The 26320-nt window shown below is 37.4% G+C and overlaps 3 protein-coding genes across 3 annotated transcripts; 2 read left to right on the forward strand and 1 right to left on the reverse strand.

The window, feature by feature from the left end:
- Positions 1-228: 228 nt before the first annotated feature.
- On the reverse strand, positions 229-951 carry LOC109186225. The gene has a single exon (XM_019336152.1). The coding sequence runs from the start codon at positions 949-951 to the stop codon at positions 229-231; it is 723 nt and encodes a 240-aa protein (XP_019191697.1).
- Positions 952-9632: 8681 nt separating this feature from the next.
- LOC109186226 (G-type lectin S-receptor-like serine/threonine-protein kinase CES101) lies at positions 9633-10636 on the forward strand. Its single transcript, XM_019336153.1, has 2 exons — positions 9633-10547; positions 10622-10636. Exons 1-2 carry the CDS (start codon positions 9633-9635, stop codon positions 10634-10636), a joined length of 930 nt encoding a protein of 309 aa, XP_019191698.1.
- Positions 10637-19097: 8461 nt separating this feature from the next.
- LOC109186866 (G-type lectin S-receptor-like serine/threonine-protein kinase At1g67520) lies at positions 19098-26313 on the forward strand. The gene is made up of 2 exons (XM_019337040.1): positions 19098-19372; positions 25170-26313. Exons 1-2 carry the CDS (start codon positions 19124-19126, stop codon positions 26139-26141), a joined length of 1221 nt encoding a protein of 406 aa, XP_019192585.1. The 5' UTR covers positions 19098-19123; the 3' UTR covers positions 26142-26313.
- Positions 26314-26320: the final 7 nt, after the last annotated feature.

Genomic DNA, 26320 nt, shown 5'->3' on the forward strand with positions numbered 1-26320 from the left:
AAAGTTATGCACTAAAAATGAGAAGTCGAGACTAAAAATGGTAACATTTTTTGGAACTAAAGTTCAAACAAGAAAAAACAAAAATCATAGTAAAGTACATGAACAAATTAAAAAGGTCCCTCTAAGTCTCAATTAACCTAAATATATATGAAGATTGGAGTCCTAGCTAGCTATCATCAACTTATCTTCTCTACTAAAGCTTGGGATTTGACTATGAAGTTTGAATCTTCACCATGAAGAAGTGGAAGGGGAACAAGAAGAAGAAGACGAAACAGCGTCATTGTTACTAATGGAGTCACTCCTAGAAGTCCCAAGTGAACTAGCATCCTTCAGCGAAACCGAGCACGCCTTGGCCGGCAGTTCTTTCATCGGCGTTAACGCCACCGAAGACGCGGGGCTACAACACGCAGATTGGCCGCCATCGGAGCCGCTTAACCGTGACGGCGACGAATCCGGCGTCTCAAACGGGGTGTCCACCACCGCCCCGCACGGCATGTTGGCTTCCAAGTCATAAATCGGATTGCATATGTACACACAATCTTCTCTCACGGTAGCGCCGCCGTCTTCGCCGCCGTGGACTAGCTTAGGCGACGCCATTGGTATAAAGGCGGCGGGAGAGCACGGCGGCGGCGTGGAGGAAAACATAAGACCCACTTCGTGGGGTTTCTTGGGGAGCTCAGAATTCTGGGTTTCTAAATCCAGGTTATTAAACACTGCAGGGAAGAGGAAGTTTCTTGGGGCGTGGAGGACGCCCTGTGCGTAGAAGGTGCTGAGAGTTGGGGCGGTGGGATGGTTGGCGAGTTGCGCGGCGGAGGCGGTGGTGGCGGTGGTGGTGGGTTTCCGGAGGTGTCGGCGGCGGAGCAAGAGAGAGCAGTAGAGCTGGGCTAGTAGAAGCAAGACTAGGCCTAGTACTATTGCAAGGCTGAGTAGCATTGTGAGTGTTGCTCCCATTATTATCTTCGAAGTTCCCTTCATTGTTGTGTGTGAAGAAGAAGAAGAAGGTGCAGTGAAAAAGATTGAGACTTTGGGAGAAAGTGTAAAAACACCAAGAGAATTGGGAACTAAGTAGTAAATAAATGGGTGAGAGTGTAAAAACCATGACGAATTTTGGCGGGAAACTGCAAGAACTTCTCTCCTCGCAATAAAAAGTGCTTAGTGTAAAGAGTTAGTACTTACTAGTATTACTTGAACAGTTGCGAGTTGAGTATTACCCGCACCTGCAAAATCCCTGCAGGTGCGGATATGGGGTAAGAATTTTATTATCTGGGCGAGTGCGAAGAATGGGTTGAGAATGTGGATGAAGGGGCGGGGATATATTTCTGAACCCACCATGCCGCATTGTCATCCCTATGAGCTATCCGGTCAAAAAGTTTATTGTCAAATTAATATATTTTTAGTTGAATAACTAATCAATCAAGTTAAATCACTTCATATGAAAGGGTGGTAGTCAACCTCAAGCATTTTCCAAGGTAAGAAGGGAAAGGGAAACATAGAAAAGGAATCTAACTACTGAGGGAAATAAGAATGGGTATAAGTGAAAATCTGCTCAAAGTGAAAGCCTTGCAGCTTTCTGACATTTTGAACTCAATTTTGGCCACCTTCACCAACTTTATAACACATGGAAATTTCCCTGTTTTTGGATCACTTCATTGTCATGCGATTAAATGCAGTTGAATAATATGTTGTAATGTTGGCATATATATCATGTCCCTTAATTTAATAAATAGTACAGTACCATTTCAATACTTAGAAATTTGATTGTATACATCCAGGCAGGTCTTGTGAAATTTAGTGAAAGACTGTTTGGGACAGAGCAAAGCCACGGAATCTCTCCTAAAAGCTGACCCAACACTGAAACAAAACTCTGCTTTTCCTTTCCTGGTTATCAAATGGTAACTTGTTACAAAGTTTTCATTGCACATATTTTCTTCAAAGTTCGAGAGCTTAATTACTATTTTGTATATGTTAATCTATTCTAAAATGGTAAATTAGCTAAGTTATATTTCAGGACTACACAAATAAAACATAAAATGCTAGTTACGTTAAGCTATGCCCGAGTCAACACAAAGTAAAATATGGATGAACTCGACAAAAGAGGCCGGCACAAATCTAACCTAACCAGACTAGCAAATGTTAGAGATAGTGGATTAGATTAATGTGGGCAGTGGGGGATTTATGAAAAGGTACATTCTTGAAGGTTTTGATAGAGATCTAAGGAAAACGTACTGTTTTCTGAGGTTATCAAAGCTAAGGTACCCTTAACTTTTGTCTGTTTCTGTAGATGACCAATCTTCATATTTCATTAAAAAGTCACACCTCTGCAACTGAATGGATTCTGAGACATTAAGTTAGAAGATGCTCAGCTCTCTGGTTTCACAAACCCATAACTGAATACTAGCATTGATACAGAAGTATGAACAAGAATGGGTGAAGCCCATGCTGGGAATCAATGGTAAAGAAGTTCACAGAGCAAAGAGAAAAGAAAGATAATAATTACATAACAAAATTGAAGGAAATGGCAGCACTGTACACTGTACTACTGTCAGGTAGTGAAGTGTTTATTGGCTTGTGCCTGTCTTTTTTTTTTTTTTTTTTGAGAAAAAAAAAAGTTTCATACTTGCTGTGCTCCACAAGATTAATGTAACTGTACCAAAATAAAGAGGTTCTGACCAGCCTGAAACTCTTCTGTCTGTTTCCCCTCATCAACAATACTAACCACTAACAACATATTATTACTAATGTTGGATAATGAAAGAAACTCGCAACCATAATGAGGTTGTGGACCAGGTAAAACCTGCTTTGTAATTATAGATAGTAAAGGATCACAAAGAGATAAAATAGGTTAGCTTGTCTGGTTTAAACTAAGAAGACCAATAGGCCAATCCTACAAAATCGAATTTGTAATATTGTATGGAGTAATTACTAAAGTAATAGTTTGACTAACTTGGTTGGAATTGCTCTTAACCACGTATTATTGTAGTTTTTGTTCTTAAAAAATTAATATAATAGCAAGGAGAGAAGAGAGAAGAGAGGGGAGAGAGAAGATGAAAAAAGATGAAAAAAAAGGTTGCCAACAAAAGTAAAAAGTAAAATTGTTATTTACGCGCCTAGCTGGCGCTCAACGCGCACCTACAGGCTATTTTCTTAATTTTATTTTCAATTAATGGGGTTCACAAACAAATTTTTTTTTTTTTTTTTTTTTTTTTTTTTTTTTTTGCATAAGGTTCACAAACAAATTTAATTTGCAAGAAAAAAAACATCCAAAAATAAATAAAAATTCCCCTCTATTAGTTAAAAATCCTACCGCAAATTTTTTGTTCTGAAATTTCATCTATGAACCATTGATGTAATTGCTCGAAATTGGGGCTTGAGATCATAAACCATTTAAATTAGGTCAAAATAAATTCACATTTTTTTAAATGTGCAAAATTAATTTTGTATTTAATAGGTGAATGTGAAATCGATTAAGGTGCAATGCAAAATAAGCTTCAATTCACAAGTTTGACTTGACTTGTGTGAATGCACCAATATCATATGTTTTCTCCCTGCATCACTGTTGTTTCTCTGGAAAATATATTTTCGATCCAACAGTTTCCTAGAGAAAAGAACTTTTAAAATGTAATTTATAAGGCTGTCCTTATCCCAGCCAAACTCTCCTTTGCAAAGTGACGTGGCAAAGCCACATATACATTTTTTTTTTTTTTAATGAAATGGGTTTGCAAATTTGCACTGCAAGCAAATTTGCAAACCCTGAAAAAGCTGCCGCGGCAGCTTTTGTATATATTTTTTTTTAATTTTATTTGATTTTTTGTACTTTTTAATATTTTAATATAATTAATAATGTTATTTTAATATATTTGGCCCACTTTTGAAGATTGATTAGATTTGTAGGGATGTAGTGTGAATAGTAGATGATTTGTAAATGGTATGATGTGGAAGTGGGACCCATTTTTGAGAGTGGAAGATGTTTGCAGGGATAAGGACAGCCTAACGGGGTAAAGATTTAAATTTATAGGATAAATGGATAATAAGTATCTAGACCTAACAATTTGTGACATGATTTATTAACTTGGCACAAAATTGGACATGAAAATAATAATGTAGTATTTATCTTTAATGTGTCCCGAGTTATTAAATGTGTCTATATGATGTCAACCCATTTAAAAATTGTGTTCGTATTTAGAATTTTAACCCATTAACCTTAATTAGTGGGTCATGTCCATGTTTAGCCTTATCGTGCTCGTGTTGTTATTGTGCCAACCCATTTATACGAATTGTCAAGTCTTGGGGTGTTTAGTTCAAAAATTGGAATCGGAATGGTAATGTAAATCAAAAACTTGGTAATGGTAATGAATTTAAGTAGAATGAGTCACTTTGTTTGTGATAGTAAATAAGAATTGGATCCTGTTAGATATATTAAATATAATATATTTAATATAATGTATATTAAATATAATATAATATATCTATAATATATATTAAATATAATATATCAATATATTATATTTATATATTGAGAGAGAAGAGAGAGGAATGAATAATGTTATTTGAAGGGATGATTAACAAATGAATACAAACCACATATTTATACTAAATGAAAGCTACTAATCAGGAAGCTAATGCTCGATGTACTAATGTTATAATTTAGGCCACTCTTCACATACAATGCATGACCCACACCCATTACTTTCATTATTTCCAACAAATTAACTAATTATTAATTACTTGCTTGGTTTAATAATTATAATAATAATAATATTATTATAACATTGCCTCCTTTAAACCAAGTTGGATATATTGGTCATTCCAATTTCCTTCTTCAATTTGAGAAATGTCTCTGTCTTCAGCGGCTTCGTAAAGATATCTGCAACTTGACATTCACTTGAACAATACTCAATGTTGATTTGCTTTTCAGCAACCAACTCTCTGATTTTGTGATACTTGATATCAATGTGTTTGCTGCGACCATGAAAGACTGGATTTTTGGACAACGATATTGCTGATTTGTTGTCACAAAAAATAGTTGTAGGTGCTTCTTGGTTGTGTTGTAGAAATTCCAAAATTCTCCTCAGCCAAACTGCTTGAGTAGCACAGTTTGCTGCTGCAATATATTCTGCTTCTGCGGTTGAAAGTGCTACAATCTGTTGCTTCTTTGAAGACCAAGAAAATATGGCCGAACCAAGATAGAAGGCATACCCTGACGTGCTTCTTCTAGTCTCAACATCTCCAGCCCAATCACTGTCTGTGTACCCAACAAGTTCCACAGTTTCATTAGTAGAGTAAAAAATTCCATCATTACTTGTACCTTTGACATATCTCAGAATTCGCTTTGCTGCAGCCCAATGTGATTCTTTTGGTTCCTCCATGAATCTGCTAAGAATTCCAACTCCAAAAGAAATATCTGGCCTTGTTGCCACCAGATACCTCAAACTCCCAATTAAGCTTTTATAAGATGTAACGTTCACATTCTTACCACACTCATCTTTGGACACCTTTAACTTTTCAGCTAACGGAGTCGAAACTGGTTTGGAGTTTTCCATTTTGAACTTTTTCAAAATATCAGCAGCATACTTCTTCTGTGAAATAAAGATTCCACCATCCATCTGAATAACCTCAAGGCCAAGAAAGTAAGACATAAGGCCCATATCGGTCATTTCAAACCTCTTAATGAGTGCCTCCCTGAATTCTGAGATTAGCTTCAAGTTGTTTCCAGTAAAAACCAGATCATCAACATACAGACAGATTAAAACAATATCACCAGAATCCGTGCATTTGACATACAAAGTGTGTTCATGAGGACATCTCACAAAACCACTTTCAACAAAATATGAGTCAATGCAACCATACCACGCCCTAGGCGCTTGCTTTAAGCCATACAAGGCTTTTCTCAACCTGTACACTTTATTTTCCTCCCCTTTCTTCAGAAATCCTGCAGGTTGCTCAACATATATTTCTTCTTCAAGAAAACCATTCAAAAAAGCAGACTTGACATCCATTTGATGCAATTTCCAATCATTTTGAGCAGCAAGAGAAATAACCATTCGAACTGTATCAAGTCTACTTACAGGAGCAAAAACCTCAAAATAATCAATACCTGGTTTCTGCTTGTAACGCTTTGCTACTAACCGTGCCTTAAAACGGTCAATTTCTCCATTTGACTTGTACTTCGTTCTGTAAACCCACTTCACTCCAATTGGCTTCTTTCCAGGAGGTAAATCTGTTAACTCCCAGGTACCATTCTTTTCAATGGCACGGATCTCCTCATCCATCGCCTTAAGCCAATGAGTTTCTGTAGCAGCCTCCTCAAAAGTTAAAGGATCACAATCTGCAAAGAGAGCAAATTGAACAATTTCTTCATCAGACAGGTCATTATCATGACCCAAAACATAATCTTGCAAGCGAGCTGGTAAGTGGCGCTCGCGCTGAGATCGTCGAACTGACGACTCTGGCTGTGAAGGAGACTGGACATTATCTGGAATCGGTTGCTCTTCAACAATATTTTCAACAGCAGGAATAACAACTGAACTTTCATCTTTAGCTAACCAATCCCAGGCACCATATTCATCAAAAGTGACATCACGACTTATAACAACCTTTTTAGTTTCAGGATTGTATAGTTTATAAGCCTTTGAAGCGTCACTATAACCAATGAATATGCACTTCCCACCTTTATCATCCAACTTCTTTCTCAATGGATTCGGCACGTGGGCATATGCTAAACATCCAAAAACCTTGAGATATTTGATAGAGGGTTTTCTCCCACTCCAAGCTTCTTCGGGCGTCTTATCACGGACACTCTTAGTTGGACACCTATTCAACACATAGACAGCACAAGCAACAGCTTCTGCCCAAAAAGGCTTAGGCAGATCCTTAGATTTCAACATGCACCTCACCAATCCATGATTGACCTATTCTTCCTCTCAGCCACTCCGTTTTGTTGTGGAGTGTATCTAGCTGTCATTTGGTGCTGAATACCCTTTTCTTTCAGAAAATTATCACAAGCAATATATTCTGTACCTCTATCAGTTCTCAAGATTTTAACTTCATAACTACTTTGCTTTTCAACAAAAGCCTTAAATTGTTTGAAAACATCACATGCTTCAGACTTTTGCTTCAGAAAGTAAACCCATGTTTTCCTACTGAAATCATCAATGAAAGTAATAAAGTACTTACAACCTCCATATGAGGGAACCTCCAACGAACACAGGTCTGAGTGAACAATCTCCAACTGTTTTGTGGCTCTCCTTGACTTGCCCACGGGAAAGGGATCTCTATGCTTCTTCCCAATCACACAAATCTCACAGATACGATTAGGGACATTCACAACAGGTAAATCAGAAACAAGTTCCTTTCTCGCAAGATAGTTTAACCCAGAAAAATGAAAATGCCCAAACCGCATATGCCATAACCAATTATCATCACAAACTTCAGAATTAAAGCAAGCAAGGAGAGTATGCTTAATTTTCAAAGGAAATAGTCGATTTTGGGACATATTTACCTTTGCAATCAAAACTCCTTTAGCATCTGCAATGGTACAACACCCCTGAGCAATATGTATCTTATATCCTTTTTCTGACAACTGACCCATACTCAACAAATTTTGGTGTAGTTCAGGAACATAGAACACATCGGATATAAAATTGTGAGTACCATCCTTCAACTGAATAGAGATTTTACCTTTTCCCAAAATTGGCACCTTTAACTTATTGCCAAACGTTACTTCAGACCGGACTGATTCATCTAGTTCGGAAAACAATTCTTTCTTCCCACACATATGGTTACTACACCCAGTATCCAAGAACCATATGTTCTTATCTGCAGAAAAACTATCGCTGGCCAAAAGTAAAGTTTCAGAACTCTCACCAGACTTTTCAGCAATGTTTGCTTGATTTCCAAGATTGTTGTCCTCATTATACCAACAATCTGCAATCTTGTGCCCATACTTGCCACAATTGTAGCAATGAAATGGAAATTTACCTTGTTTGGTATTACCTCCACCTCTTCCTTGGTTGGAGTTACCACGTCCTCCTCCTTGGTTGAAGTTACCACGACCTCTTCCACTAGAACCTCCTCTTCCTCTTCCACGACCTCTACCAGATCCTCCACCTCTTTGATTAGTGCCAGTCACATTAAGGGTGACTTGACTCTTCAAAGCTTCTTCTGCTAGTGGTTCCGATTTTGACGCAATCCTGTCAATATGACTTTCTACCATACCTTTCAGCTCTGCAATTGATAAGAGCTCGGTTTTGTGTGACTCTGTTATTGAAGCCACCACATGGTCATACTTCATCGGCATAGTTCGAAGAACTTTTTCAACCACTGCACCATCTTCAATCGTATCTCCATATAGCCTCATCTTATTCACCATATCAATAAGACGAGTGAAATACGCATCTACTGTTTCTGTAGAGGTCATCTCACAATTATCGTACAACCTTCTCAACGACTGCAACTTAGACTTCTGCGCCCGATCGACTCCTTTGTGTGACACCTTTAAGATGTCCCAAGCTTGTTTTGCTGTTTGAGCACGAGCTAATTGCCCAAAAATGGAATAATGAACACCTTGGTGAATCTGACCCAAGGCCAATTTATCTCGCCGTATAGCGCCTGCATCAGCTCCTTCGGGTAGACCGGGATCAACAAAGCTCCAAAGATTTTGAGCTTGCAAATGTGTGGACATCATAATTTGCCAATAATTGTAATCGAGGTTCCCGTCCAATTTGGGACCCGACCATACAATATTGAAATTTGTGGCCATAATTCACTATGAAAAATACATCGGGGTTGAAAGGTTGACTGGCTCTGATACCAAATGTTAGATATATTAAATATAATATATTTAATATATCTAACATTTGGTATCAGAGCCAGTCAACCTTTCAACCCCGAGGTATTTTTCATAGTGAATAAATAATTAATAAAAATATATAATAAAGATATATATACATACATATATGTGTATATATATTAAAATCTTATATTTAATACAAGGATAACGACATTTTTATTATTTTTATTTTTGATTTTATTGTTTAAAAGTAGATGAGTAAAAAGATAATGGGTTTTGCATTTTAGTTTTTTATTTTTTTTTAATTTTATATTATGAGAATATGATTACATTGGCATATATTGGTGAGAATTTTATAACATAGTTGACTTTTGTGCATTTCATGCACCATACCTGTCCTGTCTTGTGGATTCTAACCCATCTCTTTGGTTGTATACTCACCTATATATATGTTGCTCTACTTTTAACAAACTCAATACTACACTTAATTGCCTGACAATTTCTCATGCATGTGTTGTGTCTCACATAATTTATCATTTAAATTAGAGTTCTCATTATTATGCATGTGATAAACTTTGGTATAGAATGCTTTTAATTTAGTGAGCTTTTGCAACCTGTTATGCCCATGTTGGGTTTTAGGTCTCTATTTTCGTCTTTTTTTTTGTAGTGAGAAATGAATATTACTTGATGGAGAGTAAAGTAAACAATTGGATGTAAAAGTCTATATAAACGCAAGCTAGGAATTGAAATTGAAATGCATCCAATATAATCATTTTCTTTTATCCTAAGCTAAATGAGTTCCTCCAAAATCTTTCCTCTCATTCTACTAATCTCATTTCTCCACATGGAATTTTCGTCTTACGTTAGTGTAGGTGCAGAGTCAGACACCCTCATGCAGGGTGCCATTATCCGAGACTGGGAACATTTGACTTCTGCTAAGGCCATTTTCAAGCTCGGATTCTTTAGTATTTCTGCCGGCTATTCCGGTCCAATCAACCCAGAGAACCGTTATCTAGGAATATGGTACACCAAGGTGCCAAACGAGCCGGTCTGGATTGCCAATCGTGATTCCCCGCTCCCAGACTCATCCGGTTCACTCATCATCGACGCTCACGGCAAACTCAAGATTTCTCACGTTGGAGGGATGATTACAGTGTCCAATGTTTCCACAATGTCCGGAAACAACGTGGGTGCCACGCTGTTGGACTCTGGAAACTTGGTCGTACGTGAAGTTCATGGAAATGGAAGCTTTGGAGGTGTGTTTTGGCAGAGCTTTGATTACCCCACGGATGTGCTTCTACCTGGAATGAAACTGGGAGTGAATCTGAAAACCGGGCATGTTTGGAAGCTCAGTTCTTGGTTGAGTGAGCAGGTCCCGGGTTCAGGAGCTTTTGAGCTCGGCCTGGACGTTAATGGCGGCACTAACCAACTGGTCGTTTCTCGACGGGGAAAGGTTTACTGGAGCAGTGGAGTCTGGAAAAATGGGAGCTTTGAGAAGGCACCAGACGTGACAGCAGAGTTGGAGCTTGGTTTCAAATTGGTGTCAAATGAGAAGGAGAAGTACTTCTCTTACTCACCTAAACACAACTACACATTCCCCAAATGGAAGCTTGATCTCCAGGGCCAAATCGAGCAATCCCTCTTGGTACATAATATGATCGAGCCTACCTGGACCGGGAGCTATGCTTCAGAATGTCGCGACTTTTTGGAGAGGGTTTGCTTGAAGGAAAACCCGGTTTCTTGCAGGCAGAGTTCTGATGTATTCATCCAGACAAGAGGGTATTTTGTTGATGGAAACATATCTTATGTTAAGGATAGTCCAAATGGTTACAGGTTAGCTCTCAGTGATTGCCATTCCATCTGCTGGAAAAATTGCTCCTGCACCGCATATGCATCGTCTTTTAGTGATGGAACTGGTTGCATTTTGTATACCAATGCCCATAATTTTACACTTGATGCAACTGATGAACTGTACATCTATCGTCTCATCAAACAACACAAAAGCTAGATACTGGTTAATGTAATTTTTCTGTAAGCGTTTCTGCTGTTTTACTGTCATTCAGGTTTAATTTTCTGCGTGTTTAATTTGTGAATATAATGCGCCCTTTGTTCAAAAAGGGCGCAGTTTATGTAACGATGTTTACTATCATTATGGAATAAAAATGGACATACATGTTGTCATTTTGCCTATATAATATTCAAAAGTGTCACATTTCTTTTAAAATTAGAAGTAGTTACTAGTCTTGGGTAATCAAATTAAAGCTTTCCAGAAATATATTCCTTTTTCAGCTTAAACACGAAATGAACAAAAAGTTTTATCTCAATATTGAATGGATAAGAAGCATGGAACAAGTAAAAGATTGAAAGGCTAACCAGAGGGCCTGAAAATGTAGTTATCGGCATACAGCTGCAGTGATGTTAAAAGCTTGTTGTCATAATGTTTGATGAGACTTTGGATAACTTGCAGGGCGTCGGTTTCAATTTGACAATGGGCCGGGAATAACTCCAAAAAAACTAGTTTTGCTTTGTTTTTTTTTTTTTGGTTTTTTTTTTTTTTTTTTTTTTTCTCTCCCCTCTCATCTTCTCTTTCATAATCATACTTATAACCAAAGCTGAACGTGTTAGACGACACATAACAACTGATGTTAATTGTTGTCGTTGTGCAGGTACAATAGAAGATCTTGACCACCTTTTCCGCCGGTGCCCGGTAGCAAGGGAAATCTGGGAAGCGGCGCTCACAAGGCGAACAGATGAGCAGCTCAGTAGACTGGACTGGTGCAATTGGCTTTCCGCGAACTTGAGGGGTGATGCTACCTTAGGGTTCGAGGAGGGATGGCCTGAACGCTTTGCAATTCGGCTCTGGTGGTTGTGGAGATGGCGCAACGACGAAGTTTTCAGGCAAGTTACGACCACTCCAGCTCAACGAAGAGGGTGGCTTACGGCGTACGATGAGGTCACTGTGGCGTAGCGAAATGCAGGGTGTCGGCTAGGCACAACACTCAAACTCACACAACTACAGTGGCATGGGAAAAACCACCGCAGGGCTGGTGGAAGATTAATGTGGATGGCTGTAGAAAGACTAGTGGCATCGCTGGTTGTGGGGGAATTCTGAGGGATTATACAGGGAAGTGGCGAGGGGGTTTTTTGTGCAATATTGGACGGGGAAATGTGGAAGATGCGGAAACTTGGACAATTCTACAAGGCATCAGGATCGCAAAAAGTCTGGGGGTTGATAAACTCATTGTTGAAGGTGACTCTATGGCGGTCATGGAGAGCATGCGAACTGGGGATATGACTCGAAATAACATTGTTGGACATTGCATGAGGGAGGCTGCGGGCTTGGCGCAGGTGGAATACAGGCACACCTACAGAGAACAAAACAAGGTGACGGATGCCCTTGCGTCGATGTCCATCTCGAACCAGATTGGGCTACTGGTGCTGAATGAGGCACCTCCGGAATTACGGATGGCTATTCAACAGGATCGCGTCGAAGCTAAGTACCCGCGCAAGACACACCGGGGAAGAGCTACTGGGATTGCTGCTTCTTAGGCTCTCTGGGTTACACCCTCATCTTGATAAAAAAAAAATTAAAAAAATAATCATACTTATAAAAACTCTTTAAAAACCACAAAATAACTCCACCATTGTGGATGCTCTAACTACTTAGGGAAATAAGAATGGGTCTAATAAGTGAAGCTCTGCTCAAAGTGAAAGCCTTGAAGCCTTCTGACATTTTGAACTCAATTTTGGCCACCTTCCCCAACTTTATAACATATGGAAATTTTCAAGAAAAAAAAAAGGGTCAAATAAACCCATGCACATTACTCAAAAAATCAATTAAGCCTTTAAACTTTCAAATGTTACAATTAAGTCCTTAAACATATTATTTTAGAGTATTGAGGCCCAAAAATTGATTTGTAACCTATAATTACAGCCTTACAGAGTTACAAGCCACTAATTAGGTTCTTACAAACCACGAATGAGATTCCGACCTTATTCTGGTAAAAAACACCGGCGATTGTTTCACTAGTGTTTTTTGCCAAAATATGGTTGGAATCAGGTGTGCCAAAATCCTAGTGACCTGTAATTATATGTCACCAACCTGTTCTTGGGCCTTAATGTTCTAAAATAATGTGTTTAAGGACTTAATTGTAACCTTTGAAAGTTTAATAGCTTAGTTGTAACTTTTGAAAGTTTAAGGACCTAATTAACTTTTTAAGTAATTTTTAAAGACTTATTTTACCATTTTCTTAAAAAAAATGAAATTTAATATGTTGTAATGTTGGCATATATATCATGTCCCTTAATTTAATAGTACATGCAGTACCAATACTTAGAAACATTTTGCATGCACTGAGGTGCACTATATGAAACTGCTATTTGCACTTGTAATACATTTTACTTGCACTTCGATGTTCAATTATTTACGAAACTGTCACCGCATTTTTTTTATTAAAAAAATCAGTGTTTCTCATCCGTTGGATATGGACACGTGGACGGATGACACGCGTTCTCAGTTCTCTCATGGGCGGTCGTTCGCATGAGATCGGGCCATATATATATATATATATGGCAAATTATTGTGTGGACCATAGTGCACACAATGTTTTGTGGACCATAACAAAAAGTATATTTTTAATATACTAAATGTACATTATTTTTGTCTGTAAGTACATTATACAATATAATGTACACTATGTACAAAAATAATGTACATCCCCTGAATACAATGTACATTATTTTTGTCCTGAATATACATTATTTTACACTATACAAAATATGGTCCACACAATAATGATTATATATATATATATATATATATATATATATATATATATATATATATTGGTGAGAATTTTGTAACATAGTTGACTTTTGTGCATTTCATGCACCATACCTGTCCTATCTTGTGGATTTTAACCCATCTCTTTGGTTGTATACTCACCTATATGATGCTCTACTTTTAACAAACACAATACAACACTCAATTGCCTGCCAATTTCTCATGCATGTGTTGTGTCTCACATAATTTGTCATTTAGAGTTCTCTTTATTATGCATGTGATAAACTTTGGTATAGAATGCTTTTAATGTAGTGAGCTTTTGAAACCTGTTATGCCCATGTTGGGTTTTAGGTCTCTATTTTCGCATTTTTTTGTAGCGAAAAATCACTACTGGAAATTATGAAATTTCTGACCACCTGAAAGTGATCTTAAATCAAGTCGAAAGCCTTGTTCCGACCACTTTTGGTATCCGGAAAAACCTTTGTTGCTATTTCCGACCACTTTTTGGACTTTTTAGTATCAACTTAATTTAATATCATTTTCAGGTGGTCGCAAATTGCATAATTTCCAGTAGTGAATGAATATCACTTGATGGAGAGCAACGTAAACAGTTGGATGTTAAAGTCTATATAAACGCACGCTAGGAAATTGAAATGCATCCAATATAATCATTTTCTTTTATCCTAAGCTAAATGGGTTCCTCCAAAATCTTTCCTCTCATTCTACTAATCTCATTCTCCACATGGGATTTTTGTCTTACGTTAGTGTAGCTGCAGAGTCAGACACCCTCATGCAGGGTGCCAATATCCGAGACTGGGAACATTTGACTTCTGCTAAGGCCATTTTCAAGCTCGGATTCTTTAGCATTGCTGACAGCTACTCCGGTCCAATCAACCCAGAGAACCGTTATCTAGGAATATGGTACAACAAGATCCCAAACGAGCCGGTCTGGATTGCCAACCGTGATTCCCCGCTCCCAGACTCATCCTGTTCACTCATCATCGGCGCTGACGGCAAACTCAAGATTTCGTACGTTGGAGGGATGTTTACAGTGTCTAATGTTTCCATAATGACCGGAAACAACGTGGGTGCCACGCTGTTGGATTCTGGAAACTTGGTGGTACGTGAAGTTGACGGAAATGGAAGCTTTGCAGGTGTGTTATGGCAGAGCTTTGATTACCCCACGGATGTGCTTGTGCCTGGAATGAAACTGGGAGTCAATCTGAAAACCGGGCATGTTTGGAAGCTCAGTTCTTGGTTGAGTGAGCAGGTCCCGGGTTCAGGAGCTTTTGAGCTCGGCCTGGACGTTAATGGCGGCACTAACCAACTGGTCGTTTCGCGACGGGGAAAGGTTTACTGGACCAGTGGAGTCTTGAAAAATGGGAGTTTTGAGAAGTCCGAGTTTGGTTTCAAATTGGTGTTAAATGAGAAGGAGAAGTACTTCTCTTACTCACCTAAACACAACAACACAGACGCCGCCATATGGAAGCTGGATCTCCAGGGCCAAATCCAGCAATTCTTCTTCAGACATAACATTCCCTTCGACACCTGGATTGGGAGATACGGTTCTACTCCAGAATGTCTCCCCATTTCTAAGGCTAATCCCAGGCCGGTTTGCTTGAAGGAAAACCCGGTTTCTTGCAGGAAGAGTTCCGATGTATTCGTGCAGACAAGAGGGTATTTTACAGATGTTCATATAAACATATCTGAAGTTGAGAATAGTCCAAATGGTTACAGGTTAGCTCTCAGTGATTGCCATTCTATCTGCTGGAAAAATTGCTCCTGCACGGCGTATGCATCGGTTTATACTGATGGAATTGGGTGCATTTTGTATACTAATGCCCATAATTTTACACTTGATCCAACTGTTGAAATGTACATCTATCGTCTCATCAAAGGACACAAAGGCTAGATACTGGTTAATGTTATTTTTCTGTAAGCTAGCGTTGCTGGAGTTTTACTGTCATTCAGGTTTTCTGCGTGTTTGTGAATGCGCCCTTTGTTCTTGAAGGGTGCAGTTTATGTAACCATGTTTACTATATATCATTATGAAATAAATGGAAACAACGCAATGACAAAGTTTGGAATAACAAAAACCCTCTACCTGCAAGTGTGACACTAAACCTCAACAAGCTAGGCTTTCTCAAAATGAACGTGGATGCGGCTATCAACAAGGAAAATGAAAGACTGGGATTTGGTTGCGTCATACGCGAGGAAGGACAGTTTGTTGCTGCAAAGGAAATTCAGAGAACTGGCTTGTACACTCCGAGATCCGTGAGGCTCTAAGTTGGATAAAGGACTTACACTTACCTAGGGTACAAGTTGAGACTGAGTCACTCAAAGTGGTTCAAAGTTTAAAAAAAAAGTGTTGGGAAGTCCTCCTTTTATTTGATAATTAAGGATATCAAAAATTTACTGAGTAGCTTTTCTCATGTATTTTTATTGTTTTCAAAACGGCCAGCGAATGGGGCTGCTCATATAGTAGCTAAGCATTGGAGTTGTTTTCTAATCCTCCTCCATATCTTTGTAATGTGTTGTCTGCAGACTTAAGTTAATCTATGAGTTTATAATAATAATAAAAAAATTATTGTCAAATATCACCTAAAGAATTGACCCATATATAGTATGCAGATAAGAAAACAGTTGTTGAAGATTAAAAATAGCAACAAAGCAGGACATGACAGGGAGTATACTCCCTAACTTCATTTCCGTTCTCATTGGAAAATTGAAAATCTTCTTTGTCCCCATCCCCAAAGAAAATATATTGGGACGAGGTTTTCCATCCTCGGTTAACCTGATTAAAGTTTCGATTACTACAAATTTAATAATGAAATTAAACATTGAAAAACTACGTTATATATATATATATATATATATATATATATATATATATATATATATATATATATATATATATGGTGATGTTTTCTATTAAAACCAATTTAGTGCATTAAAAATATAGATCTAGTGATGAGATTAATTGAGAGAATTAAAAACGTGTGTGTGTGCATATGGAGCATTATGTTATGTGCATATTAAGCATGTGTTGTATGCAACATAGGGACATACTTAATAAGCACACATCATAATGTTCCATATGAACACGTGCGTTTTAAATTTCTCCAATTAATCTTATTCATAAATCTATTTTTTAACACATCAGATTGATTATCATGATATCATAGAGATGTTGGTTCTCTTATATATATATGTCTTCACTCCACCCGCAACCCCAGAGACAATGAGAGGTCAGGTCAGGCTTTACTAATATATATGTAGAGAAAATTTCAATTTTGGTCACACGACTATAGGTACTTTGTTAATTTCAGCACCTAACTTTCAAAAGTGTCAATTTAGTACTTAGTATGTAATTTTTGTCAATTTTGATCATCCGGCCAAATTTAGCCGGAAAAACTTAATCCAACATTTAGTCTAAAATCTAAGGGGCAAAATGGTCTTTTCTATCCTTTCTCCTAATTGGTCTTTTCTCTTGGTCCAACTGTCGATATTTATGTTTTTTTCCCAAATTTTTGAACGTGAGAGTGTTATAATGCAATAGAATTTAGTATGTAATGGGTGATGAGAGATTGCATTATTTCACAGGTAAAAGGAACAATAGCACGGGCAATCTGAGCGCTGATCAATCAAGACACCTACATTGAAGGCTTCGACGGCACCGATGGTCTGGTCAAGAATTTGGTCGCCGGAAGCCTAAACCAGATAGCTTCCTCCATCCGCGACATTCTAGTCATGGTTCGCCCGATTCCCGGCCCCAAGTTTCAAGGCAGGAAGCTTAGAGAATTCCCTTCCTGGATAAAATCTGCTGACCGGAGACTTTTGCAGTCCAATGTAGTGGCGGCGGATGCTGTGGTGGCGCTTAACGGCACCAAGAATTTCACCTCCATAAAACACGCCATCTCCGCCGCCCCCGAACTCAGCTCCCGCCGCTACGTCATATATGTCCAGAATGGAGTGTACAGAGAATATGTAGAGATTCGTAAGAAGAAATGGAACATATATAGTGCTCATCGGAGATGGCATGGATGTCACCGTCATTTCCGGCAACCGCAGCTTCATCGACGGCTGAACCACCTAATGTCTCTGAACCGGGTTAACAACTTAATTCGGTCAACACCAATTAGGAGAAAGAATAGAAAAGACCATTTTACCCCTCAGATTTTAGACTAAATATTGGATTCGGCGAAATTTGATCGGCAATTTGGCCGGAGTGACCAAAATTGACAAAAATTACATACTCAAGGTACTAAATTGACACTTTTGAAAGTTAAGTGCTAAAATTAACAAAGTCTCGATTGTCGTGTGACCAAAATTGAAATTTTCTCTATATATGTAATATCAGGAACAAGACAGGACGGAAAAGGGTATTCTCATCCCTAAGGCCTTCTCCAATTAAGGAAGGCGCCAAATGCCATTTTGGGGGAGGATTTGGCGCAGATCCTTCTCCAAGGAAGGCGCCAAAACCTCCGCCATTTTGGCGTTGGTCTACAGTGCAGATGAAACAGCAAAATGGTGTAAAAGCCTAAATGTCAAGTTTGCCCGTTGTCTTTTTTTTTTTTTATTTCTTTTCGTATCCTTATTTTATTTTTATGAATTTATATATTTTATTAAATACATAAACATAAAATTTGAATAATTAAAAATAAATTATATCATTTGAAAGATCTCATCAAGACGATTAAAACAAGCCTAATATTATATATAGATTAATTAATAATTAAAGTACATAATTGAATAACGAAATTAAGCAAAACATAATTGTAATGCATTGGTTGAGCATGTATGTAAACGATATGATAATTTTGAAAATTAAATGTAATAGTTATTATATGTTATATTATTGTGGAATATAATAAAAATATTATTTGCATTACAATTAAATTTTATATTAAAAAATTAAAGTTTTAATTTATGAGAAAACAAATTATTTTGATGTAGAGATAGAATTTAGTATAATGGGTTGGAGATGAATAAAATTTGGTGTAAAAATATGCTGAGAATATTCTTTTTGGTGTAAAATTTAGTGCAGAATTTGATATAATAGATTGGAGATAGTCAATAGAAAATTGCAGACAATCTCTGTCCCCATTTACGTTTCCTGAAATTTTTCCTATCCCCATTTCCATTAAGGCGGGGTCTTTGATCCCTGTCAGGAATGGAAAAAATTGCAACTCCTACCTGCATCATTAATAAAAATTGGAAAAACTGAAGGTGATCAATGGTCAAAGCATGTGTTCTTTGACAAGTTCGTATGGGTAGCTCAACTGGTCATAGAGGTAAAACTTTGGAAGAATGATCAGGGATCGAGTCTCACCAGCGGCAGTGTGGGAGAGTGTAACACTAGTCTACATACATACACTTGATGGAGATGAAGAAAAGTTGAAATGTCTACTTCTCTAATTAATATGCGAACATAAGCCTGGCCTGTGATGAAGATCCAAAGACCAGAAATTAAATCACTTGAGGGAGATCAACACAAAAAGTTTGATGTAAAAGACTATATAATCATTTTCTTTTACCCTAACCAAAGCTAAATGGATTCCTCCAAAATCTTTCTTCTCATTCTACTAATTTCATTTCTTCAAATGGGATTTTCGTCTTACGTTAGTATAGCTGCAGAGTCCGACACACTCAAGCAAGGTGCCAAAATCCGAGACTGGGAACATTTGACTTCTGCTAAGGCAATTTTCAAGCTCGGTTTCTTTAGCATTTCTGCTGGCTACTCCGGTCCAAACAACCTAGAGAACCATTATCTAGGAATATGGTACACCAACGTGCCAAACCCTGCATGCGAGGTTTGCTTGAAGGAAAACCCGGTTTCTTGCAGGCAGAGTTGTGATGTATTCGTGCAGACAAGAGGGTATTTTGTTGATGGAAACATATCTTATGTTGAGGATAGTCGAAATGGTTCCGGGTTAGCTCTCAGTGATTGCCATTCCATCTGCTGGAAAAATTGCTCCTGCACCGCATATGCATCGTCTTTTACTGATGGAACTGGCTGCATTTTGTATACCAATGCCCATAATTTTACACTTGATGCAACTGGTGAACTGTACATCTATCGTCTCATCAAAAAACACAAAAGCTAGCTAAATACTGGTTAATGTAATTTTTCTGTAAGGGTTTCTGCTGTTTTACTGTCATTCAGGTTTTCTGCGTGTTTGTGAATGCGCCTTTTGTTCAAAAAGGGTGCAGCTTATGTAACCATGTTTACTATCATTATGAAATAAAAATGGACTTACAGGTTGTCCATTTTTGACCCTTTTTCTAAAAAATAAAAAGAAGTTTAATATGTTGTAATGGTGGCATATATATATATATATATATATATATCATGTCCCTTAATTTTATAGGCCTTGTGAAATTTATTAGTGAAAGACTGTTTGAGACATTGAGACAGAGCAAGCTCAATGTAACTGTACCAAAATAAAGAGGTTCTGACCAGCCTCAAACTCTTCTGTCTGATCTGTTTCCCCTCATCAACAATACTAACCACTAACAACATATTATTATAAATTTTGGATAACAAAAGAAACTCTCAATCATTACGAGGGTGTGCACTATGTAAAACCTACTTTGTAATCCTGCACAATAAATGATCACAAAGAGATAAACTAAGTTAGCTTGTCTTGTTTAAACTAAGTAGACAAATAGATAGATCATTCCTACAAAATCAAATTTATAATATTGTAGTTACTAAATCAACAATTTGACTAACTTGGTTGTGATTGCTCCTAACATATTATTATAGTCAGGGCCTCTTACAATAAAAATGGGGACCATGTGCAATATCTTAATTTTGACATTTTTTTTCAAGTAATTTCTATATATGTGAATAATATATAGTTGTTCAAAAAGTTGTATCAAAATATAAAGATTGTACAAAAATAGGATCTTTATTTATTGATAAATATCTTTTAGGACCATCTTTCACAATAATATCTATTAATTTAGAATCAAGGCATCCCAATTTCTTGGATATATGTCAAATAAAAGCGAATCACTTGGTTTATCATTATGACAAACACCATCTAAACAACTATCAACATTCATATTATTTTCATTGTCATAGTGATACCTATCATCATTGTGCACACTATTATTTAAATTTTTTCCAATCGCACAATCATCTTGATCTTCTATATGAAGATTAGCATCTAACAATTTTTTCTTGGCATATCTTTTTTCTCATCTATTTGAGTTTGTTTCGTAATAAAGTTTTCAAGAGCTCTCTTTTTGAGATTGAGTTAATTGCACAATTCTTCTTTTCTTTTCTCAAACCTAGATGATTATTTTCTAGAAGACATAATTATAAAATCCTAAAGAAAAAAAAAAAGAATTTATTTAGAAACTCTATGAATAAAAAATTAATCAAGAAACAAATTCTTGAATATATTATTCTAAAATCAGAATTATTAAGTCATGTCAATAAAATAATAAACAAGAATTGTGAAAAATACGTAATTTTAATTACCTGTTAAGAGAATGGAAGAACTTGAGAGTTAGTGTGATCAAGAAGTATTGAAGAATCAGTTGAGCTGCGGTCTGCGATCTGCAGAATTGTGTTAGGGTACTGGTACATATTTTATAGGGTTGCAAATTGCCGAATTGACAATGTCCTTATAGTTTGAACATGTCAATGGGTTCTAAATGGGTTATCGTATCATATCGTGTGGTGTAGATTTGGAACCGATTAACTAAACGTGTTTATGGTGTCAACCCATTTAAAAATTATGTTTAATCTTATCGTGCTCGTGTTTTTATCGGCCAACCTGTTTATACGAATTGTCAAGTCATAGGGTGTTTGGTTCAAACATTGGAATTAGAATGGTAATAAAAATCAAATACTTGGTAATGGTAATTAGTTTAAGTAGAATGAGTCACATTAAATAAGAATTGGAACCAAAAGAAATTAATAAATAAATAATTAATTAACAAAAATAAAAATAAATAAATATATAATAAAGATATATACACATACATATACATGTATATATATCAAAATTTTATATTTAATACAAGGATAATGACCTTTTTATTATTTTTATTTTTCTCTTTTATTTTTGATTCTATTGTTCAAAAGTAGTGGAGTAAAAAGATAATGGATTTTGATTCCATTGGTTAAAAGTAGATGAGTAAAAAAAATAATGGGTTTTGGATGTTAGTTTTTTTTTATATTCTAGGAATATGATTACATTGCTATATATTGGTGAGAATTTCCTAACATATAGTAAACTTTTTATATGTGGCTGCCAATTTCTCATTCATGTGTTGTGTCTGACATAATTTATCACTTAGAGTTCTCTTTATGCATGTGATAAACTTTGGTATAGATTGCTCTTAATGTACTGAGCTTTTGAAACTCCATAATGTGCCCTTTTTTCACGATTTTTTTTTTTTTTTACTTGATGGAGAGCATTGTAAAAAGTTGGATGTAAAAGTCTATAAAAACGTAATATTATCATTTTCTTTTACCCTAAGCAAAGCTAAATGGATTCCTCCAAAATCTTTCTTCTCATTCTACTAATCCCATTTCTCCATATGGGATTTTCGTCTTACGTTAGTGTAGGTGCAGAGTCAGACACACTGATGCAGGGTGCCAATATCCGAGACTGGGAACATTTGACTTCTGCTAAGGCCATTTTCAAGCTCGGTTTCTTTAGCATTTCTGACAGCTACTCCGGTCCAATCAACACAGAGGACCGTTATCTAGGAATATGGTACAACAAGATCCCAAACGAGCCGGTCTGGGTTGCCAACCGTGATTCCCCGCTCCCAGACTCATCCGGTTCACTCATCATCGACGCTGACGGCAAACTCAAGATTTCGTACGTTGGAGGGATGATTACAGTGTCCAATGTTTCCATAATGTCCGGAAACAACGTGGGTGCCACGCTGTTGGATTCTGGAAACTTGGTGGTACGTGAAGTTGACGGAAATGGAAGCTTTGGAGGTGTGTTATGGCAGAGCTTTGATTACCCCACGGATGTGCTTGTGCCTGGAATGAAACTGGGGGTCAATCTGAAAACCGGGCATGTTTGGAAGCTCACTTCTTGGTTGAGTGACAAGGTCCCGGGTTCTGGAGCTTTTGAGCTCGGCCTGGACATTAATGGCTGCAATAACCAACTGGTCATTTCACGACGGGGAAAGGTTTACTGGACCAGTGGAGTCTGGAAAAATGGGAGTTTTGAGAAGGCACCAGACATGACTAAGGAGTTTGGTTTCAAATTGGTGTCAAATGAGAAGGAGAAGTACTTCTCTTACTCAGCTAAACACAACTACAGGTTCACCAAATGGACGCTGGATCTCCTGGGCCATATCGAGCAATCCTCCTTGATATATGACCCGTCCTTCTTCATACATTACATGCCCATGTATACCTGGATTGGGAGATACGCTTCTACTTTAGAATGTGACCCCTATATTGGGAATTATCCCAGGCCGGTTTGCTTGAAGGAAAACCCGGTTTCTTGCAGGAAGAGTTCTGATGTATTCGTGCAGACAAGAGGGTATTTTAGAGATGATAATAGAAACATATCTGATGTTGAGAATAGTGGAAATGGTTCGAGGTTAGCTCTCAGTGATTGCCATTCCATCTGCTGGAAAAATTGCTCCTGCACCGCATATGCTTCGTCTTCTACTGATGGAACTGGCTGCATTTTGTATACCAATGCCGCCCATGATTTTCAACTTGATGAAAATGGTGAACTGTACATCTATCGTCTCCTCAAAGAACACAAAGGCTAGATACTGGTTAATGTGCGTTACTGCTGTTTTACTGTCATTCAGGTTTTCTGTGTGTTTGTGAATGTGCCCTTTGTTCTTGAAGGGTGCAGTTTATGTAACCATGTTTACTATCATTATGAAATAAAAATGGACATACAGCTTGTCCTGATTGTAGTAGTATATGAAATACAGAAAAAAAAATATGAGAAAATCTGATTGGAGTTCCCTATCATTTTGCCTATATAATATTCAAAAGTGTCATTTCTTTTAGACTTAGAAGTAGTTACTAGTCTTGGGTAGTCAAAGCTAAGCTTTCCAGATATTTATTCTTTTTTCAGCTTAAACACGAAATGAACAAAAAGTTTAACTCAGTGTATGGATAAGAAGCACGGAACAAGTAAAACATTGAAAGACTAACCAGACGGCCTGAAAATCTAGTTATCCAGGACATACAGCTTCAGTGATGTTAAAAGCTTGCTGTCATAATACAGCTGTAGTGATGAACCCTAGTGACTTGCAATGATGAAGCGTGTGCTCCATCTCAACTAAAAGCTAGTTGAATTGCACATTAATGGTTATATGTGCAACACAGTAGCTTATCGGGTGACCTGATACCACATTGAAGGATGTGTTCCATCTTAACTAAAAGCCTAAGCTGATAGTTGGATTGCATTATATACAATGTTCTAAATTAATATGTTTAAGGGCTTAATTGTAACTTCTAAAAATTTAAAGGCTTAATTAAACAATGTTGTAACTTGTAATGTTGGCATATATATATATCATGTACCTCAATTTAATAGTACAGTACCAATTCAATACTTAGAAATTTGATTGTATACACTGAGGCAGGCCTTGTGAAATTTAGTGAAAGACTGTTTGGGACAGAGCTAAGCCACGGAGTCTCTCTTAAAATGGAAACTCTTCTGTCTGTTTCCCCTCATCAACAATACTAACCATCCACTAACAACATATTATTACTAATGTTGGATAATGAAAGAAACTCAACCATAATGAGGGTGTGGACCAGAGTAATCATAACCAGCAAAGGATTATAAAGAGATGAACCAAGTTAGCTTGTTTGGTTTAAACTAAGAAGATCAATAGGCCGTTTCTATAGAATCGAATTTATAATATTGTAGTTACTAAGTCAATAATTTAATTTGACTAACTTGGTTGGAATTGCTCCTAACAACATATTATTGTAGTTTTTGTTGTTTGGAAAATTAATTATAAGAGCAATCTCAACAATGTCATACTCACCTATATGTTGATGTAGTTAGTTTTAACAAACACTTAATTGGCTGCCAATTTTTCATGCATGTGTTGTGTCTCACATAATTTACCATTTAGAGTTCTCATTATGCATGTGATAAACTTTGGTATAGAATGCTCCTAATGTAGTGAGCTTTTGAAACCCCATAACGAGTCCATGTTGGGTTCTAGGTCTCTATTTTCGCCATTTTTTTTTTTTTTTTGTAGTGAGAAATTATATGATAGAGAGCAACGTAAAAAGTTGGATGTAAAAGCCTATATAAACACAAGCTAGGAATTGAAATTGAAATGCATCCAATATAATCATTTTCTTTTATCCTAAGCTAAATGGATACTTCCAAAATCTTTCTTCTCATTCTACTTATCTCATTTCTCGACATGGGATTTTCGTCTTACCTTAGTTTAGCCGCAGATCGGCCAGACACACTCATGCAAGGTGCCAAAATCCGAGCCCGGCAACATTTGACTTCTGCTAAGGACATTTTCAAGCTTGGTTTCTTTAGCATTTCTGCCGGCTACTCCGGTCCAATCAACCCAGTGAACCGTTATCTAGGAATATGGTACACCAACATGCCAAACCAGCCGGTCTGGATTGCCAACCGTGATTCCCCGCTCCCAGACTCATCCGGTTCACTCATCATCGACGCTCACGGCAAACTCAAGATTTCGTACGTTGGAGGGATGATTACAGTGTCGAATGTTTCCACAATGTCCGGAAACAACGTGGGTGCCACGCTGTTGGACTCTGGAAACTTGGTGGTACGTGAAGTTGACGGAAATGGAAGGTTTGGAGGTGTGTTATGGCAGAGCTTTGATTACCCCACGGATGTACTTCTGCCTGGAATGAAACTGGGAGTGAATCTGAAAACCGGGCATGTTTGGAAGCTCACTTCTTGGTTGAGTGACCAGGTTCCGGGTTCAGGAGCTTTTGAGCTCGGCCTGGACGTTAATGGCGGCACTAACCAACTGGTCGTTTCGCGACGGGGAAAGGTTTACTGGACCAGTGGAGTCTGGAAAAATGGGAGTTTTGAGAAGGCACCAGACGTGACTGAAGGAGAGATGGTGTTAGGTTTCAAATTCATGTCAAATGAAAAGGAGAAGTACTTCTCTTACTCAGCTAAACACAACGACATGTTCACCATATGGAAGCTTCATCTCCTGGGCCAAATCGAGCAATCCTTCTTGGTAATATTTAATATGAGAGAGCGTATCTGGACCGGGAGCTATGCTTCAGAATGTCGCCCCTCTTTGGAGAGGGTTTGCTTGAAGGAAAACCCGGTTTCTTGCAGGAAGAGTTCTGATGTATTCGTGGAGACAAGAGGGCATTTTGATGATGGAAACATATCTTATGTTAAGGATAGTCCAAATGGCTACAGGTTAGCTCTCAGTGATTGCCATTCCATCTGCTGGAAAAATTGCTCCTGCACAGCATATGCATCTTATTCTACTGATGGAACTGGCTGCATTTTGTATACCAATGCCCATAATTTTAAACTTGCTGCAATTCATGAATCGTACATCTATCGTCTCATCAAAGAACACAAAAGCTAGATACTGGTTAATATAATTTTTCTGTAAGCTAGCGTTACTGCTGTTTTACTGTCATTCAGGTTTTCTGCATATTTGTGAATGCGCCCTTTGTTCTTGAAGGGTGCAGTTTATGTAACCATGTTTACTATCATTATGAAATAAAAATGGACAGCTTGTCCTGATTGTATGAGAATCTGATT

Source organism: Ipomoea nil, unplaced genomic scaffold (genome assembly GCF_001879475.1).
Source record: "Ipomoea nil cultivar Tokyo-kokei standard unplaced genomic scaffold, Asagao_1.1 scaffold1407, whole genome shotgun sequence".
NCBI classification, from domain to species: domain Eukaryota; kingdom Viridiplantae; phylum Streptophyta; class Magnoliopsida; order Solanales; family Convolvulaceae; genus Ipomoea; species Ipomoea nil.